Source organism: Crotalus tigris, unplaced genomic scaffold (assembly GCF_016545835.1).
Source record: "Crotalus tigris isolate CLP2741 ecotype Arizona unplaced genomic scaffold, ASM1654583v1 scf7180000024339.11422700, whole genome shotgun sequence".
NCBI classification, from domain to species: domain Eukaryota; kingdom Metazoa; phylum Chordata; class Lepidosauria; order Squamata; family Viperidae; genus Crotalus; species Crotalus tigris.
This window is the reverse complement of record NW_024100509.1, coordinates 4,091,726-4,112,987: the sequence shown is the minus strand read 5'-3', so window position 1 is coordinate 4,112,987 and position 21,262 is coordinate 4,091,726. Positions and strand designations below refer to the sequence as shown.

General features: G+C 40.4%; 1 protein-coding gene across 6 annotated transcripts in view; it reads right to left on the bottom strand.

The window, feature by feature from the left end:
• The window catches only part of LOC120300239 (ankyrin repeat and KH domain-containing protein 1-like), a 128,235-nt gene that overhangs the window by 82,251 nt on the left and 24,722 nt on the right, over positions 1-21,262 (bottom strand). For 5 of the 6 annotated variants that reach the window (XM_039325998.1, XM_039326001.1, XM_039326002.1 and 2 more), the window contains exons 3-8: positions 16,507-16,663; positions 7,534-7,681; positions 6,693-6,840; positions 4,349-4,582; positions 3,198-3,292; positions 1,529-1,766 (exon numbers count right to left, since the gene is read on the bottom strand). In XM_039325998.1, the coding sequence (XP_039181932.1) occupies positions 1,529-1,766; positions 3,198-3,292; positions 4,349-4,582; positions 6,693-6,840; positions 7,534-7,681; positions 16,507-16,663 (1,020 nt within the window). The remainder of the gene's footprint in view (positions 1-1,528; positions 1,767-3,197; positions 3,293-4,348; positions 4,583-6,692; positions 6,841-7,533; positions 7,682-16,506; positions 16,664-21,262) is intronic. The other variant, XM_039326000.1, reaches the window with a different exon arrangement.

Below are 21,262 nucleotides of genomic sequence, written 5' to 3'. Positions count from 1 at the left end.
CTGCCATGGCTTCCACAGCCTCTGAAGTGCTGGTAGAGGGGCCTGGTTTTGCCAACTCACTCTCCCAGCACTCCTCTTCCACCATACTTGTGAATATCAAGCCCTGGCATGCGTCTTCCTCCTCCTCTCTTAGGGACTTGAAAGCTTCAACCATCAGGTTGATGGCTTGCTTGAGGAAGTGGTCGGATCAGGCTGGTCTCTCGTCGTCCTCCTTGCTGAGGTTGAATGACCTCTGTGTCTCTCGCTTCCACTCCAGCTGGTGACTGCCACACTTAAGGGTTACATTCCTGGCTTTTGCCTCCCAGTCTTCTTTCTTTCCAATGCCCATTGACCATCTCGGTTTCTCCTGACTTTCTCTGGTCATGGCCTCATCAGATGAACCAGAGGAGTCCGAGCTACTCTTGCTCAGGCCAGTCAGGGGGGGAGGTTCCCCACCAAGGTTGCCTTCTCTCTCACCGCCGTGGTTTGAAATCTTTTGCACAGTCCCCGCGGTATGGGTTTTCCCTCTGGGTTGATCAATTGGCAGATCCTGCCTAATGTTAAGGACCCGCCTCAATCAGTCCTCCCAAGAAAGCAGAACTCTTGAAACAGCATCATTTCAAAAGGAACTTTTATTGGAAGATGTTGACAGTAGGAATAGAAGGCAGGATCTAAGGGTTTCCCACACGAATCAAGTAATCAAAAGTGTCCATAGTAACCCCACGCACATATCAAGTAATCAAAAGTGTCCATAGTAACCCCACCCCAACTGTCCATCCAGACAGTTCAAACAGGCCAATCTGTAGGTGTGAAAGCGCCATGGGAACAGAATAAGGCGCCACTTCCAAGGCTATTAGGTGTCTGCACCGTTTCTTCCGTGGCTGGAGATATGGCAGATGGCTGGAGGCACATTCCATTCTCACCCCATTAGTGAAACATCAAAGAGGATAGAGCAGGAAATATCAGCACCCCAAGCTTCCCCCTCCCTCCATGGAATATGGTAGAACCCGAAAAGGATAAGAAAATCCATGCCAATAGAAAGACAGGGTTCTGACAGTATTTATAAGTTAATATTATTGGCGGAAGTTTGAACAGCTTAGAAATTAAATCATAGTATAACACTGCTGTCAGCCTGAATTTATCAGACTCACTGCTTAAACTTAACTATAATTAACAAAATGAATCAATCTCAAATAATTGTCCATGTAAATAGCTTATTCAGTTCTACCTATATTTCAGTACTACTATACTACCTATAGTTGGATTCAGACTATGCATTAAGCTGTAATTTTACACCCATATATATACTAATGGCATTGGGAAATTTAGGAAGGAATATTATGTTCGCCACCTTAAGTTGTTGTAAAAATGGTAACAGGCAGGATAAAAGAAAATTTTAAAATATCATGAAAGTTATATTTCAAGTGCAGCAAGTATCTTCCATACAGTATTAGCAACAAAAATATTTTGCTAGCTATATTTCTTCTTAATAAACTGAAAATGAGATCCAGAAAAAATATTAACTATACCTGAGGTCATCTTCTCTTACCTTGTGCTAGTAATAGAGCCACCATCTCCTCATGACCTTCCCTTGCAGCTTCCATCAATGGCGTATACCCTTCATCATTAACTTCCTCAAGATTTGCTCCTCTTTCTATCAACAGAGCTGCTAATTCCACATGACCACCACAAGCAGCAAGTGTTAGTGGAGATTCAAATGAATCAGCAGGCATGTTCACTTGAGCACCACTGTCAAGCAATAGACGAGCTACTTCTACATGCCCATCCTATTAAGAAAAATTAAAAGATGACATAAATATCCTTCCAAGGAACTGTTCTATATAATCTGAATGAAAAAAGACTATACTCAATCATAATTGCAAACACAATTTGTGAACCACTTCTCCAGTAAAACAGTAATGTATTTTTGCATGGGTATTTAATGAAAATGTAAGACTTAGCAACAGAAACAAAACATTTTACTTCTTTTTTCCTATGACATTCTGCAATAACCTCCCTGACAGAATCCATTTTGGTGGCAACCTAGGCATTCACATTGTGCCAGAAACATATCAGGAACTATTCAAAAAGTAATATTTCTGGAAAACAAATAAAAACAAAACCAACCCTCCACAACAAACAAATCATATTTAGTTAATAATCATAAATATATTATTTTTTATTAGTGAAGAACACTATTGCATAATTTAAAAATATAGATCAATGTTTTACACTATTTTAAAGAGTATTTCAAATTGTTTAACAAGCTAAATTTCCCCCCATTTTAAAAAAAGCCTGAAATACAGAAATACAATTTCTTCTGTTTTTTCCGTTCTCTCCCATCCAGAAGCTATGACTGTCCCTAAAGACAATTCCCCCCCCCACCCCAAATATGGATTGCTTCTGATGTAGCCAATATCTGGATCCCTTCATGCCGCCTCATGGGCTTGGTATCCAGGAAGTCAAAGTCTGAGGAGTGTTTTTTTTTAAAGTAAAATTCTCTGATTTGTCCTTTGATGATGTTGGACATTTTTCAACCCCATACCCCATCTATTGATTGGAAGGGAGAAAGGAGAACTTAGATTCATCTTTCATACAGTAAATGCTGGATTGCAGTTGTCACATTTATGCTGTTTCTTTTCGTTCTCTTGAAACAGGGAGATGTGCTTCACTTTTACAGCCTTTCAAGTAAGAACGATCCTATTCAATGTGCCTGAAAACCACTGTTTATAGTGTAAGTGACAGCCTGCATAAGCTTTTCATGTATATATCATTCTAAGAAAAATAGCAATAGTGTTAACACTATATGGTCCTAGAGATAGCAATAGCAATAGTATTTAGACTTATTAACAGCTTCATAGTGTTTTAGAGCTTTCTCTAAGCAGTTTCAGAGTCAGCATATTGCCCCCAACAATCTGGATCCTCATTTTACCAACCTCAGAAGGATGGAAGGTTGAGTCAACCTTGAGCCAGTGTGGCTCAAACTCCTGACTGTGAGCTGAATTAGCCTGCAATACTGACTGCTATCCACTGCGCCACCATGGCTCCAATACGAAAGATAATACATTTAAATCTAAATATATGTGATAACTGAACAATTCGGAAAAATTATCCTACATAACATTTTTTCTGATCAGGTCTTCTTGGGTGGGGGGCAGAGAGGAAGAGATAAGAGAATAGATCCTCAACAAAATAAATTTGTTTCATTGGAGATTTACCATACAAGCCTCCATTAAAGCAGTGTGCATCTCATCTGTTTTGTGCTCTTGGTCAGCTCCTGCTTCAAGCAAAAAACGAACCATATCTAAGTGACCTTCAAAATGCAAAATAAAAAACAAATGAATCATTAGCTGTAGGATATAATGTCTTACAAACATTTTGCACGAATGTTGCTATTTTGTAATTTGAACCAAATCCTTGAAGAGATATTTTCCACAATGAATCCTGAAAAGTGCTTATTAGTAGTAGCATGATAGAGGCATTCTGTTATAAAACACATTATATGAAATGATTTCCTAATTGTGCAATCTTCTTAATGACTATTAAACAATTGCTTGTTTAGGTACTTTTCTGATCATAATACTGTCAAGTAGCCCAAACAGGGTTGTATTATTTCTGGAGAACAACTCTACCGATCTTTTGGACCCTAAAAGCATGCTTCTGCCATTGGGCCTTTGATCCTATGGAAATATGCAGTCCATTAAGTAGCTGAATTGTATTTAAGTTCAGAATGCACTCCCCCCTCCCTTTTATTATAGTTTTGTTTTTAATTGTATTGTTTCATTTTTGGGTCCTTTTAAATGTGTGCACTGCCTAGAATCATGAGCATGAGATGGGCAGCTTATTAAACAAACAAGCGAAGTATTTGTGCTATGATGTATGTTCAGGACTATGTATATTCTATAATAAATTCCATGCCAAAAAAATCCAATCATGCCATCTGAACAAATTCCTGAATTGCTAACCTGGTGCCTATCACTTGTCATTTTTACTATTATTTTATTTTTTATATGAAAAATAATGTCATTCATGATTTTTATTTCTCAAAATGCTTCTTGGATTTGCACATACCTATTGGCATTCCTAGAAAATATAAACAATAAGCTGCAGCCCAGAATTCTGTTTGGAATTTAAAAACCTAAATAAGTAGTGGTATAGAAAGTATCACTAGACGAAATACTGCTAATTTCCTTTTTGTAAATGATGAGGGGTTGCTGTTTTTTTACTGTGCTTATCATCGCAGTGCAATAATAGGCTCTCCAAATTCCTAATGTGCTGTTTCTTTATAAAGGTTGGAAATCTGTTATAGATTCAATTAATGTGCATGTCTGTATCATTATACTATATACAGTTCTTCAAAATTTCATACCTTTATAACAAGCAAGTGTAAGGGCACTTTCTTTGAATTCATTAGAGTGAGTGTTGATTCCAGCACCGTATTCCAGAAGTACTCTTGCAACTTCAACATGACCTGCACTGGCCGCCTCCATTAAGGGAGTATGTCCGTTTTCATTATGATCTTCAATATTTGCTCCTGCTTTCAACAAGACTTTGACAATGTCAACAAATCCCCCAGCACAGGCATAAGTGAGTGCAGTGTTCCCTAAAAGAAAAAGAAAGACCAAGAGTTATATCTAACTTTTAATGTATTTTGTATACCTACAATTTTAAAACGTGTATATTTAGCAACATTTGCATTATTTTATTTCCATAAATTATGTTTAGGTTACAATTCTATATCCACTTGTTTGATAGTACTCTCCCCATTAATATCAACAAAATAAACTCCTGAGCTTATTTACTTCCAATGTTTGGAAACTTTATTTTTTAAATTTATATGCTGCCCATCTCAGTCTCCAAAGTGATTCTGGGCAGCTTATGATAAAATCATAAATACAAAAACATATAAAATTACTAGCAATGTTATAGTGGCACTATGGTAACCAATTTTGGAATAATAATTCCCAAAGTTATGTTGTGCATGATAGTTTGAACTACACAGATAAAGTAGATTCAAAAGATGTCAAGCTATTAAGCTGAAGTTTGAGAATCTTGGACAATTAATTCCATAATAACCTGTCTCCCACCCAGTGCTTACATCAGCACAAGTTTTCTTCCAATACCAAATATGCTATGATGCTAGTTGAGCAATTTTCAAACAGAAAAATTGAGATATAAAGATCAAGCAGACAAGGCCTTTCAATCATAGAACTATGAATGTACAAAGTCTACTTTTTCACAGATCTTCAGAACTGTTTCTGGGTTGGTTTCTTTTGGGGTGAGGGTGGGGGGAGAGGAGGTATCCTGGGGTTTCTTTCCAAATTGGGAGGATTAACTTTCAGAACATATTGAAAGATCACCCTCAGAACAGCCAGATCAATATGATCTGGACTGAAAGAAAGACAGAATGTTATAGGATTCTTTGAAAGTTTCATTCCCAAAATAGTGGGTCCTGCACATAACCAATATGACGCAAGACCAAACAACATGAATCTTTAGAGATTAGCATTTCCATAAGTCTGTAAATTAGAGGGAATGAAGAAGAATTCTGGCAATAGATATAACTGATTGTTATAGACATTATTGATATTTGAAAGGCAAGTCTTGGAACTGATAACAGGAGAGTTATTCAATGATAAAAAACAGTCAAACAAAAATGGCATTTTGATAACTGAAAAAATAATTTAATTCAACTTTTATTAACTTGTAGGAGGAGGCAATGTAGGACGTAATGCCCTCTTGTTTGTGAACTTGGAGTCTAAAGTGTTATGCTCCAACATTATGAAAATCCTGCCTTTCATTAAGGAATGTTAGCAAGTTAGAAGGCATAAAGTGGTGAATTCTTTGTTTAAACAAATGCAGGTCAGATTGAAAAATATTGTAAATGTTCTTATAGAAAAACATTTAGAAAATTTTCTTATATAGAAATGTGAATCTTAGTCAAAGTCAACATTTTACTCAAAGTCAATCACAATAGGGATATGTATAATGTACAAACTCAAAATATTCTTACACTGTTAATTATTTTTTTCTTTTGCACAGACAGATCAAGAGAGAGCAAATAATACATATGCAGAATGAAGGACAATATATTTGCCTGCTGATTCTAATAGCATCAATAACTTAAATAAATCACCTTCTAGAAGGGTATTAAATTGCTGGAAGTATTCCAACATTAGTTAGAAACAAAGGGCAATCTTGCTCCAAGTTCTACATGAAAAAAAATATGGAGTCTATTTAAATGTCCCAATAATAAAAAGTAGCTTGCTATGTTTTGAGAAGTTATTTTCAATTTCTTCATTGACATACTGTCTTTGACTTGAATTGGCAGAAAAATTAAAATGCAGTTAATGCATTTTAATATACATCTACATTCCTCAGTTCCAACCAATCTATGACCATATCTACACTTGAAAATTCTTAGATCCGGAAATTATTCAAATGTTTCATAATTGGACCAATTTAATATTTAACAAACCTCAATGGATCTATTTATCTTTTTCCAAAATGTGTGATGTTGTTTTTCAAATATTTTAGATCAGACATGTCAAACTCGCGATGTCACGTTTCTTCTTCATCTTTTATTGGAAGTTATTTTTTAAAACACTGATGACAAGTTATTTCTCACGTTTAGCATTACTTTTTAAAAATATGACTCTATTTGTAGCAGAACCCCAAATTAATTGTTTTTCATTTATTTTATAATACCTTACCTGTAGATGACTGGGCATTAACATCAGCACAATGAACAAGGAGCAGTTTTACAATATCCACATAACCTCCACTGGCTGCTGCCATGAGTGGAGTTATATCTCCTTTATTCCCTCTGTCTTCAACATTTGCATGCATGGCGAGCAACACCTGTACAAATGAAACATGTTAGCCTTATTTCTTTCCTGCTATTCTCAAAGCTTTAGCTATTTCTAAATGGTTCAAAAGAATCAGAAGTTTAACTACAAAAAAAACCAAAAAACCTTGTAAGACATCAACTCTGTGCTGGTCCTTTGCAGAATAGTCTTTTGTCTGCTCAGATATCAGGTTATGATTTATTTATCTACCTTACTTATAGCTCATTCAATCCCAAAGGACACTGGGCAAAATGAAACAAAACAAAAACAATGTAAAATAACATCATGATCAAAATCTCCAAATAGATACCCTCAATCAGCAGGGGCTGAAGACTGAATCAAGAAATACAGATTTTAACTTATTTTCAGATTGTAAGTACTTCTGGAGAAGCAGTGGCAGAGCCTATCCTCTCATCCATGCCCCATGTATCTCACAAGGAGGACAGCTCTGAATACGTTTTCTCTAAATTCAGAGTGGACTGGCAGGTTCAATTCTAGCAGTCATTGTCCAATATATCCAAGAACTGCACTTGTATATAGCTTTAAAAGTAACCACCAGCTCTTGGTATTGGATTCAAAATCCTACTGGCAATCAATGCAGCAACTTTAATATAGATGTTATTCTGCACTTCTGTGGCTGTCCCTCCAGCAATCTTGTTACATTTGCACCAAAAACTCTAAAACACATGTTGCCAACTCTACTCACTTGTGCCAATTCATAATATCCAGCTGAACAAGCCAAGCAAAGTAAACTCTCTCCTTCTTCTGTATGTTCATTTACACTTCTTCCTTCATCAAGCAATTTCCGAACCGCATTTACATCCCCATCTGAACAAGCTTCTGCCAAACTGCGACTAGAAGATATATTTTAAATGAAATTGTAATAAAATTAGCCACTGTTAATCTTAATTTAAGAACAGCTGATACATTTAAGAAATTGGTTAATGAAACACTTTTAAAAAGGCTTAGTAACCTAGCAACTATTAGCTCAGACAATGTTTTCCCACCCAAAATAGAATTGTGCCTCATTTCATACTATTCCAGAAAAAACCCCAAAGTATTTAAATGGGGAAGAAAAGGAACTTGCCTGTTACTTAGACTATCCCACAATCATATATGAGATTTATATTTCTACACAACGTAATTCAGAATGTTCTAGTCCAGGGGTGTCAAACTCGCAACATCATGTGACGTGTCACGACTTTTCCACTGCCGGCAATGGGGTAGGCGCGGTTTCGGCATGATGCATCCGGCCTGTGGGCTGGCAGTTTGACACCCCTGTTCTAGTCCAAAGTATTTGAACAGGAAGCTTTATTTCTAGCTCATTCTGTTAAGTTCATGAAAGTAATTTACTGTTTTTTCACTCTCCTCCTCTCAGGGGAAGATAACATCTTGCAATGGAATAACAGTGCAAATGCATATAAGACAATTTAAAAAACAAATGTTACTAGTAAGCAGGTTAAATAAAGGGTGTTGTTTATTAAATCCAAATTTTAAATTTACATGTTTTTCTTAAAATATTTTATAAAAATGTATAAAATATAAGAAATATACAGTTCTAAAGTTCTTGCTAATTACATTTTATTATGCTTCCTAAAATGGAGAGAAGTTGACAGATTTGCTAACTGATCTCTTTCTAAAAGTGCAAAATCAATTATGAAGAATTTGAGCTGTGAGAGCTGAAGTAGGTAAGGAGGAAGGGTTTTTTAACCCACCACTCCTCACAAAGTTGTTGTGGGGAAAATAGGAGAAAGAAGGTGTGTTGGATATATTCACTGCCTTAAAGCATTTGTAAAAATAATAAAAGAAGAATACAAATAAATAAATAAATGCAAGGGCCAGGAGAGCGAAATAGAAAGCGAATCTAAACCTAAGCAAAACAAAACTGAGCAATAAATTTCTTCTTCTGAAATGAACCTTCCTTCCTAAAACTTAATCATGGCAGCAGGAAATAAAATATTCAATTTGGGGATATTTTAATCAATACGTATAGTTTGGAAGCACACAAAATACAGTATATATGATATACCAAAAAAAGATTAAGCTTGGGGGCTTTAATGAAGAATAAGAACTTAGAAAGTAAATATGCAATGCACATATAGAAGAGAACAGATTTAATAAAATTATTTATTGTAATCAATGTTAATGTAATTCCAAAATCACAGGAAATTATTATTCCATTTTGATTCCAGATTGGTCAGACCCCATTCCATGTACTTTATCCAATTCTTGCACAATTAAGACAAATGGGACGTTGTCTTACCTGAATGCCTTTTCTCAGCACGGAGATGGAGAACCCAACAATGGGTTTAGACTGTATTCCTGCCCAATCAGATCAAGTCAGCCAAAGTTGCCACGCCCGTCCTGGACCATAGAGATCCCAGTCTTGACGCGAGCATAGCCATTGACTGACAGCAAGATGTTGTGGCTCACAAAAATTAACTAACCCTAGGTCTAATGACCTACATGGGCGGGAGTGGATTCTCCATCTCCGTGCTGAGAAAAGGCGTTCAGGTAAGACAAAGCCCCTTCTCCAGCACTGGAGATGGAGAATCTACCAATGGGACATACCAAAGCCTACTGTCCCTGAGGGTGGGTAGTAGACTAGTCCGGTGTGGCACTTTGATGTAAAACTTGTTGGAGAACTCTCCTACTGAAGGAAGCCTCTGCCGAGGCAAACCTATCAATTTTATAGTGCCGAATGAAAGGAGATGGCGAAGGGAAGCCTGGGTGGTCCATGCCACAGAAGTAGCTGCACTCCGTGTAGAGTGGGTTGTAACCCATCGTGGAACCAGCAATGGCTCAGCCTGATACGCTCAGGCGATGCATGCCCGTATTCACCTGCCAACTGTGGAAGAGGAAACCTTCTGACCTTTGACGGAGGGGTGGAAAGATATAAAGAGGGCTTCTGATTTGCGGAATTCCGCTGTCCGTGAAATATAGTACCGAAGTGCTCTGCAGACATCCAAAGTATGCCATTGCCGTTCCAACGCGTGCGATGGATTAGGGGAAAAATCCGGCAGCACTATCTCCTGTGATCTATGGAACTGGAAATTGACCTTCGGGATGAAGGTAGGGTCGAGTCGATCCTGGTGGAAAACACACAAGTCATCCGGGATCGAGAGGGCTGCCAATTTGGAGATGCGTCGTGCAGACATAATTGTCACTAGGAATGCCACCTTGTGGGACAGGTAGCGAATGTCGCACGTCCTGGTGGCTCAAAAGGCGACTTAGTAAGAGCCCGCAGGACCCGTGCTAATTCCCACGAAGGGTATCTGTGCATGGTAGGTCTGGTGTTAACGGCCCCTTTAAGGAATGAGCGGATTAAGGGGTGATGACCCAATGACCCCACTGAGTCGCATGTGAGAACCGTGGAAAGAGCGGCAACCTGTCTGCGCAATGTGTTTGGGGCCAAGCCCCTCTCCAGGCCATCTAACAAGTAGTCCAAGATATATGGAACTGTGAGTTCCGAAAGAGACAACTGTCGCCCGGAGCACCATAATCGGAAGTTCCTCCACGTGGCCTCATAGATACGGTTTGTGGAAGCACGGCAGGAGGCCTGGATCACTGTGATGACCCCTGGCGAGCAAAGCTCTCTTGTTAAGATTGAGCGCTTAAGTGCCAGATGGCTAACTGGAGCCATTGGGGGTCTGGATGGAGAGTAATCCCTTGGCTGAGAGAGACCCATTCCAGAGGAATCTGCCAAGGGTCTGCAAGGGAAAGGCTCATGAGATCGGCGAACCAGAGTCTCCTTGGCCAATAAGGGGCCACCAGGATTATCTCCGCTTGCTCCCAAATGAGCTTGCGAATTACCGCCAGGAGAAGAGATAGGGGGAGAAAGACGTAAAGCAGATCCTGTAGCCATGGGGTCCGAAGAGCATCCATCTGTTCCGCTCCTGCAGATGGGAACCGGGAAAAGAAGCGAGTCAGCTGGGCATTGGACGGGGATGCAAAAAGGTCCACAAGTGGGAGACTGAAACAGTGACAGATTTCTTTGAAGACCCTCGGGTGGAGGCGCCATTCCAAGTGATCTATGGTTGTCCTGCTTAGAAGGTCGGCTTGGGTGTTCGTTTCCCCTGAAATATGATCGGCCTTGATGGAGGCCAGATTGTGTTCTGCCCAGGATCCCAGTAAGAGAGACTTGGTCAAAGGAGTCCGAGAGCGGGTACCCCCATGGCGGTTTACATGAGCCTTGGCTGCCACATTGTCTGTGAGGACCAGTACGTGACGCCGTGCCACCAGTTTGTGAAATTAGTGAAGGACTAGATGGATGGCCCGTAGTTCAAGCCCATTTATGTTGTGCCGGAGGTCTGGGTTGGACCAACGGCCCTGTGCCCACTGCGACCGAAGGTGTATTCCCCAGCCGAATAGGCTGGCATCTGACGTGAGCACAATCCGGTCCGGCTCCTTGAAGCATGACCCTCTGAGCATGGCTGCTGATAGCCACCAATTGAGGGAGTTGTTGTAGGAAGTTTACCCTTTGTTGGGAGGCACTGAGGTTCTGCCTCTGAAAGAGGAGCACGAACCGCTGTAGTTCCCTGGAGTGGAGCCTGGACCACGGGGCGATTGCTATGGCCGAGATCATCTTCCCTAACAACTGGGAGAGGCTGGCCAACGTTACTGACCGACCCCTGCGTATTTGGAGGACTGACTCCCTTATACTGTCCCGGCGTTCTTGAGATAGGTACGCCCGGCACTCCACCGTGTCTATGATGGCCCTGAGGTGTAACAGCCTTGTTGTGGGAACCAAGTGGCTTTTGGGAAAGTTTACTGAGAACCCGTGGTCCTGGAGCAGATTTACCACCAGTTGAGGTCCGACATGGCGGACTGGGTGGACGATGACTGAATTAACATGTCATCCAGATAGCATTGGACTCTGACAGGTATCATCCTTAAATGAGCTGCAAGAACCGCTAGGATCTTGATAAACACCCTGGGAGCTGATGATAGGCCAAATGGGAGCGCCCTGTACTGGAAGTGGCGTCCCTTGTATGCAAACCGTAGAAACCATCAGTGGGCCCAAGAGATAGGGATATGAAGGTACGCCTCCATGAGGTCGATAGACGTCAGGAAGTCCCCCTTTCTTATGCTCCCCAAGATAGAGCAGAGCGTTTGCATCTTGAATTTGCGGTATGGTATGCAAGATGAAAATTCAAGCCTTTGAGATCTAGAATGGCTCTCCAACCCCCCTGACGCCTTGGGAACAACGAAGAGGATGGAGTAAAATGCCTGACCTCTCTGGCCCAGCGGTACCGGTTCTATGGCCCGTATGTGTAATAAATGCTGAATGGCTTCGTTCATCAGCCCTTTCGGTAAGACCGTGACGAACGGTGTTGAGCACCCATGCGTCCATGGTGTTGTCCTCCCACTGGTGGGCAAATAGGGAGAGTCTGCCCCCTATGGGAGGTACTGATGGGGAGTCACCTGAAACGGCGGAATGGCCTGCTGTTCCCTTGAAAGGGCCGCTTGCCCTGTGATTGTTGTCTGGGTCTGGGAGTTTGCTTGTCAGGCTGTCTCTCCTGCCTATCTTGCCTGGCCGGGAAGGGGTGGAAGGGCTGGGTGCAATTGTTTCTAGCTCCTGCATGAAAGGACTGTCTTCATGGATAATAACTGGAGCGTTTGTCCGCTCTTCTGAGGAGATGATTAAGGGCCTTTTGTTTGTCCTTATTTTCAGTTAAGTAGGGATTCAGGGTATCCCCAAATAATTTACCTCCCTGATATGGAGCAGCTGCCAGCTTCCACATAGACTTAGCATCGGCTTGCCAGTGTTTCAACTAAAGCATGCGACGACCAGTGATACTGGACGCCATACCTCTGGATGAAAACCTGGTGGCCTGGAGGGTTGCGTCTGACACATACTCAGAGGCTGCCACCATCTTACTAAGGTCCTGGTGTGTGCGGATATCCTTGGCTAGAATCCAGGCTTGAAGTTGCTGGAGCCAGCAGAGGGAGGCCCTGTTGAAAAATGAGGCGGAGGTTGCGGCCCTGATCGCCCATGCAGCTGCTTGGTGTGTTCTGCGATAAGTGGACTCACACTTGCGGTCCTCAGCCTTAAGGGCCTCTGAAAAATCCCCGGAGATGGCGGTGGATGATACTAGGGGCCCTAAGGGTTCGTCCACAGCCGGTACCTCCAGAGCCTCCTCCAGGTCCTTGGCAACATTGTACAACCTCTTGTCAGTGTTACCTGGTAGGGGAAGAGAAGCCAGGGAAGCCCACTGTTTCCGGATTGTATTCAGGAACAAAGAAGGGCAAGGGATGCGGTGTTGAGTCACGAACGGTTCGATGAAGTTCGGATCTGCCTCCGAGTCTGGGGGAACGGGAGTTGTTGTTGATGAAGTTCCCGGCCCAAGATGGGCGGTGGATGTAGCCTTACGTAGTAAGGTGATAAAGAAGGATTAAAGAGACCACTGAATGAAGAAGCTTCTGGAGGAATTTCCTCCTCTTCAGACATTTGAACCTCCTGTTCTGTGGCGGGTTGGTTGAGGTATGAATCCTCAGAAACTGATGACCCAGATGGAGGAGGGATTGTAATAGGCCTCAGTCCCTGGCTGGATAGGACAGGGAATGGTAGTCGCCGGTCTGGAAGCCTGAGTCCTGGCCTCAAGAGCTCGATCTACTGCTTGTGCGATCCGTAAGGCTAGGCGTTCCTCCGTAGAGAAGGGGACCAGCTCGCTAGGGTGGAACCCTGCCGCAGTAGGAGTGAATGTGGCCTCGGGGGCCCCGAGGCACCCACACAGTAGAGGATTGGGAAACAGGAGGAAATTCGCCTGTCCTGCACTGCGCAGGGGAATGTAAGGATTCCCCCGTTGACCAGATCCCCAGAGGGGAAGTAGGGGCCCCCAAGGATAAATCTAAGGCTAACCCTCCGGTCTGAGGTATCTCCAACCTGGCTCTTTTCTGCGCCTTGGAAAACTCCTTTTCTAAGGCTTGGTGTCTCCGGTTAGCCTGTTTGTCTGTTCTTTTGGAAGATTTGGTGGTAGATCTGACCTTAGTGGCAGCTATCTTATCAATGCCTTCCAGACCAGGTGGACCCGATGAGGATGGCAAGGCTCCCTTCGAGGAAAGAGTAGATTCCTCCATTATCCAATAGCAAAGGAACACGATAGGGGGCCCCTGGTATCTGGAGAGTATTACACGCTGGGTAAGGACAGATGTACCACAGGGGACGTCTGGAACCCAGGTGCAGCCTCTGTGTGGATAAGGACAGGCGCACAACTGGGGACGCCTGGAATCCAACTATGGCTGTGCACGGATAAGGACAGACACACTCCTGGGGGTGTCTGGAATCCGGCCTGAAGTACTATGGATAAGGACAGGCACACTACTGGGGGTGCCTGGAATCCAAGTATAGTTGATACATGGAAAGGACAGACACACTAATGGGGGTGCCTGGAATCCGAGTGGAGCTGAATTATATGGATGATGACAAATTAGGGACCAGGAGACAGCAAACCTTGAAAGGTGGAACCGGATGTTCAAAACATCCAGTCAGGATTCAACAGGAATGAATATTAGTGAGGCCTGCAGGCTCTGTAGTTTCCTAGTAGTAGGTCTCAGTTCCTGATTGCAAAATGGCGGCCATCTACAAAATGGCGGCCTGGACAAAAAACGGGCCTAGTTAAGTATGTCAGGCCTGCTCTGGCTGTGCCCGCTTTGGCCTGAATACCTCCCCCCGGGTGAGGGCCTCCGCTATGAATGCAGACTGTGGTGAGAGGAAGGATTCCCTTCCTCCTGAGTTCCCCGAGTTTGAAATGTTCCTTTGGGAGGTTTCATTGACCACGCAGTCAAAATGGCGGCCACACGTGAGGGCAGACTGTAAGGAGCAAACCGGATCCGAACGAACTCAATCTTAAGAGGAGGAACGAGACTGGAATGAAAGAGGGAAAAAACGGCCCCTTTTGACTCTCCGAGCAGCTGCCTATCAGCTGATCAGCGCTGCCTTCGTGCGCATATGCATCTCCTCCCAATGAAATTGCCGATCATGAGCTGAACAAAGGAACCAGGGCAGAGATCTGCTGGAGCAGCTTCAAAGAGCCCCGCACGATCCTGGAAGGAGGCCTGGGACTCGTGAGGATCTTTGGCCTGTAAGCCTCCTCTGTGAAAACAGCCACCGGAGCTGCAGCCATGAGCTCCAATGGAATCTCTAAATCCCCCCCACGCTTGGGTGAGGGCTAGCAGCCGTTATTCCGCTGCCTGATCAGGTGCTGGGGATTAGGGGAGATTTAGGAAGGAAGGGAAAAGAGGGAAGAAGTCCCTTCCCTCAGAATAAACTACTTGTATTATCCCCCCCCCCCAATACAGGAGATTGGGAAGAAGTTCCAAGTTCCTGAATGGGAGTAGAATAGAAATTTTGGTAATGGTAGGCCAAATCTGTGCTAAATACAGCACCCCCAAAAAAAAAAAAACCTACTGGAGAAAGGAAAATCCACCAATGAAGACTATACCTGTCTATGAGCCAAATTTGCACATCTGTCCTGGGCAAGATCAAGTCAAGACTGGGATCTCTATGATCCAGGACGGGGATAGCAACTTTGGTTGACTTGATCTGATTGGGCAGGAATACAGTTTAAACCCATTGGTGGATTCTCCATCTCCAGTGCTGGAGAATATAACAGGTTCAGAGGAAGGCAATAAAGATAATCAGAGAACTAGAAACAAAGTCCCATGAGGAGAAACAGAATCTGGAATGTATAACTGTTAAAAAAAAGACTGAGAAAAATATTTTTGTTTGCCTTTTATAATCATCTCAAAGTGATGTCATATGTTAATTAACTCCATCACTCCAAGTTGCAAGATATGGTTTAGTGGATTTGAATTATTGAAAGGCATATTTCAATTAAATGTTAAAAAAGTTTTCTAACAGTAAGAGAAGGTCAGAAGTATAACCAATTTCCTAGGGAGCTGGAGAGCTTCCATTTGTTAAATGTGCTCAACCAGAAGCTAAATAGCCAGCTGCTATAACCTCACTTTTAGATAAATCTCTCAAAATACTCAAATTCTCATGTTTGAATGAAAGAAAGTTGTAAGATTATAGCAGCTTAATATAGTTAAACAAAGTCAGCAGATATTTAATCAGTGTATGCAGTCAGTAATAGTAAAAAAATATAGTAACTACATTGATTTCTTTTCCTAGGTGGAATTATCTTCAAACTACAAAATAGTGATGACTGTCCTCTTGCATAATTGTACTATCTACTGTATAATTTCAAAAGCTGTCTAATAACAGTATTCCTGTCACATCGTTGCAAAAAGAAAAATAAAATTAAATGTACATTTATTTTAAAATTTATGTCAAAAACACATATGCATTCAAAAAACCCCAAAACATTATACAGAAAAAATAACAACTGAAGAGTTGGGATGAAATAAATTAGGTAAGTAAAAATGACATCTTTTTTCATAATTGCCACTATGGCAGTGGGACAATCTGCAACTATAATTATGAGATAAGCATAGAGTTCTGGAATAAATATTCTGCATAGGCTGAAACCATAAACATAACCCAGAGACTCCTAAGTCAGTTTATAATTCTAGTTATATTTCTGAAATTCTAATCTAGATATCTGCCTTCTAAGTTGCTGAATTCAAAACCAAAAGTTACAAGATATTCTAAACTTTGAGCTATTATATACTTTTCCAGGCTGAACACATAAACAAACAAACAAAAAAACAAACATACTTGTCCACTTGTCCTGCATTGTGATTGTTCTCTGCTCTCATCCGGGTCAGTGCAGCAGCAGCTTCATCCAATGCACAGCTGACAGAAGAAGTCAATCTTCGGAGCACCTCAGGATCTGCGAAGGCTTTACCATCGGCAGTGGACAATTTACCAATCCCTTCAGCGTATGTGTGTTCATCAATCAGATTAGTATGAAAGCCACACAAAAAATGCAGAGACACTATTTTAGTCTTCAACCACATGCATTATTAGTTAACACCAGTAGCAAACATGCCAAAGAACTAAATGTTCAATTGTTTAAATATATTGTTTAAAAAACCCCACCAAAGCTGGCTAAGACAATCTTCATTGCACATAATTCTAGCTGCTACATTTATACAAAACCTAGTACTGAAAAGTAAAATAAAAGAAGGAAAAGGGCCCAGTGTTGTGGAATGCAAGGCTTCAATTATTATTTTTTTTAACTACAGATTTCCCAAATTTTCAGATAGTACAAAGACTGGTGTAGATTCAAATTAAAAGTTGTTTGCAAGCACCTACATAAATTAATCAGTTTCCTAGAAGTTTAAGATGATCAGAACTATTTTAGATCACTATGAGCTAGATGTAGAATTAGCCATACTTACAGTGAATGGTAGAAATTAATGTGATTTTATGTAGTAACTAATTACAAAACCCTGAGTATAACTAATTTGGGATCCAATTTTTTTTTGCAGTACTATTGTATATATTAGCTATTTTCCTTTATCCCTTTCCCCTCTTAATTGCTACATTTATTTCATTCATACATATACCACTGTAAAAAGTTTTCCATTGTAGTGAAATATAGATTTTACATCTTTCTAATGCAAATTTTATTTATTTTATATTTAAAAATAACAACTTCTTTAAGATTTGTTTAAAAATTAAATGTTTTTAATTTTCCCTTGGTCCCAGTAGATCATCTCAAAATAAAAGGAACATTTCGAGAAAGATACTACCATAGGAAAAGAATTTACTGTGCAATCACTGGACCACTGAGATGCCTGAACTTGTATCTCCCAAGGAATCCAGACCAAATCTTTATGCAAGAACTGTACTAAATTTAAATTTGCCCTAGAGCAAGAATATTTTTGAATATTCAAACAATGATATCAAGTATGCTGGCAAATATTTATTTATATACAGAAATCTTGTTAGGATCAAAACTAGAATCTATCTCTAGCAAGTCAAAGTCTATGGTAAGGAATGCATGCAAATGACTCATGAAATAAAATGGTTGGAGCCAAAGTTAGTATCCTTTTTATTTCACACCTCATTTAGCCAATTTGCAAGCAATGGCAACCAAAACTGAATCCTCCTAATGCCAAATATTCACTACCCCATGTTTCTTTCTAGTCTGTACTGCTAGCATGCTATCAGGTTGGCTATTAAATCTGGAAGTAATTCCAATGTATATACATAATACCAAACTGAGAGGTCTGCATTACTGCTGTCTCTTTTTCTAGGTGCACAGAAGGTGCTAATCTTGAAAAATCCATTTTAAATGTCCTGAATTTAGATCAATGTATTTAATGTTCAATCTATCTTGCTTCATTCATTCATTTAAATCTTTAAACTAGAGAATGTGCACTAGCCAATAAAACAATGGGTAAAGATTTTATCTTTGTTGCCATTGGCTGAAATTAGCTGGGAAAAAGATGGGGAAGGAATCAACAAAAATTAGCTAAGTATAATTGTTGCCTTGTCTGATTTACTCTTTTTAAACAAAACCCTATGCTCTTATGGATCATAGCATAATTTTGCCACTACATGTAGGCAATATAATTGTTAAGAGTACTAGGGAACTATATATATATAAAACCCATAAGTTGACCATCCCTTCCCTCAGTCCTGGAAATATATCCAACCAAAAGAAAAAAGGAAATATTATTAACACACTACAATTATTATAATATATTAATAAGGTAGCATGAGTCTGACAGAGGTTCCACCCCTTTCTCCTCCTCAAGTTTTTTTTATAACTATCTCAAAGTGTTAAACACACCTAATACTCCTTTTTCCTCCTCACAACCCCGTGAGTTGGGTTGGGCTGAGAGAGTGACTGCCTACAAGTCACCTGCTGTCTTTCATGCCTAAGGTGAGACTAGAATTCACGATTTCCTGGTTTTTAGCCTGGTGCCTTAACGCTAAGCCTATTACCCAAAAAAACCATCTTCACTAATCCTTACTCGTCAGACTTCCATTGTATTCCATTGGACTAAGGACCTAAGTGGTCAAGCTTTGTTTAAATTAGATTGATACTATATCATTTAATAAACTGCTTGTTAAATTAATGGAACAATGCTTTTCTAAAAATGTATATTTTTCCAAATACCTCTGCCATAATTTGCTATAATTTTAAAGGGAATAGTTATGTTCATCGCTTTTCAAGTATGCAAAGGCTAGCATGCTGAGAGAGTTCAGAGACTTCAACTATTTCTTCGAGTACAAGGTTAATGTATGCATTTATGTGGCCAAACTCTGTAAATAATTTGAATTTAACATTTTGAAGATATTTAAACTGTTAGATGTGCTTTTTAAAACTTATATATATTACTTCAACAGTTCTTAAAATTTTAAATATTTTTGTTATTTCATTTAGATTTCAGCTTTTCAGCTCTAAGCTACTCAAAACAATTAACAATTAAACTTGCCTATCTAAAATATTTAAATACAGAAACATGAGCTAAACAATCAATTAATTCTTCATCAGAGAAATTTTTGGAATTTGGGAATTTGGAATCTTTGAAAAACTATAACAGGTGACATGATTTTCAAAAGGTAGGCTTGATTATCAAAAACACAACAGCATTTTACAAAGTGGCAAACTGACAAGGATTAAACAGAACATGTAGTACCTAAACAAGACAAAAGTGGAGTTTCAACCCAAATCACAACTCTATTTTTTTAAATCATCTGAAATCAGGCCCCCCCCATTTATTTCCCCTTCTCTTACAAGCAACTCTCATGAACAAAAAAATCAACTATCTTAACCACTTCTCTTTCAGGGTCACATTCCTATTGTTTGCCAAAATCCACCTGTCCCTCATTCTTATTGTGACTCACATTTACCACCTTATTTCCTTATCAGTCCCCCACCCAATCCCTCTATGCATTTCCTTACTGCCATCCCAGTTGGCTTTTAATAGACAGAGGCAGTAAAAAACTGTCACTTCCCTTCTATTTTCCATGCACATCGGAACACTTCAAAGGTATTGACCAGATTTCTTAAAACCGTTAAGTTAAAATGGATCTTAAAGCTCCTCTTTTCCAACTCCCTGCTTTGTGGATCTAGCATCCTACTAGTACAAGATCTAGTACAATATTTTGGACAAATGTTTATTTAACACCTGTGGGAAGATTTCTAGGGAAGGGGAACAGACCAGTTAAAAAGGCAACCTCTTAAACTACCCTTAATCAACTTCCCTGTAGTTTTAACTGCCCTTGATTTGCAGTACCTTCACCATCTCAGCAAAGCTCCTCTTCCTACAAATATTTTAAGGGCCATGTGGGACACAGACTGCAGATTCAAGTATCAGCAGAACGTTACAATGGATCAGGATACATAGCTTTAACCACAATATCCCAAAGGTGCTTTTTCACAAGGCAACTGGACTTCCTTGTTTTTTCTTTGAAGGCATTTCGCTTCTCATCCAACAAGCTTCTTCAGCTTTGAGCTGAAGAAGCTTCTTGGATGAGAAGCAAAACATCTTCAAAGAAAAAACAAGGAAGTCCAGTTGCCTTGTGAAAAAACTCCTTTGGGAAAGCTATGACCTGGAAAACTGAGAATCTGCACAGACATTTAACCACAATACTACACACAGGCACCCCAAAGCCAATATTCCTTATATAATATCTAAAATGCAACCAGGATCTCAGTTAACTTAAATTTACTGGTACCAGATTTAGATATTTTGAAAAATATCTTAACAAGCAGGTGTGCACAGGAGAAGGTTTATCCATTCTTACATACAGCTCCAAGCCTTTTAGAAGCTTAAAAATAAGAACTATCAGTTATAAAATGACACTCCACTTTTGCAGGCGTTTCTTAGAAGAGTCACATATTGCAATGGTTGGTCCATTCAACAAGCTGATTATGACATTCTAATCAAGTAAAGCTTCAAGTGGGTGTGTATGACATTCTTGATATTATTGAACTACAATTCTCAGCAGAACTTTGAGAGGGGAAGTTCAGGAGCATAGTAGAACCACAAGTTCCTCAACTCTTCATTAGTTTCCAGATACTTTTTAAAGGCAGCTCATGTAAATAGCACTTCAATGGTACACTTTTGATATAATTAAAGCATGACAAACATAAAGGAAAAATGAATACTCTATACCAGAGGTCCCCAAATCCTGGTGCATGGACCGGCACCAGGCCGCAGCATGCCAGCAACCAGGCTACGCAAACAAGTGAAGGCCCATCTGCGGGATGCAGGCACCATGCGAAACCCCACCCCCTCCAGTCTGAGGAAAAGCCTCTCTCCACAGAACTACCTGGGGTCCAAAACATTGGGGGGTGCTGCTCTATACAAATAGTAAACATATTAAGAATAGATGTACTGTACAGATAGTACTCTCTTAATTACAATTGAAGTTGGAATTTCTATCGCTAATGATAGTAATAGTAATAGTAGTAAAGTTGGAAGGGACCTTGGAGGTCATCTAGTCCAACCCCCTGCTCAGGCAGGAAACCCTACACCGACAAATGGCTGTCCAGTCTCTTCTTAAAAAC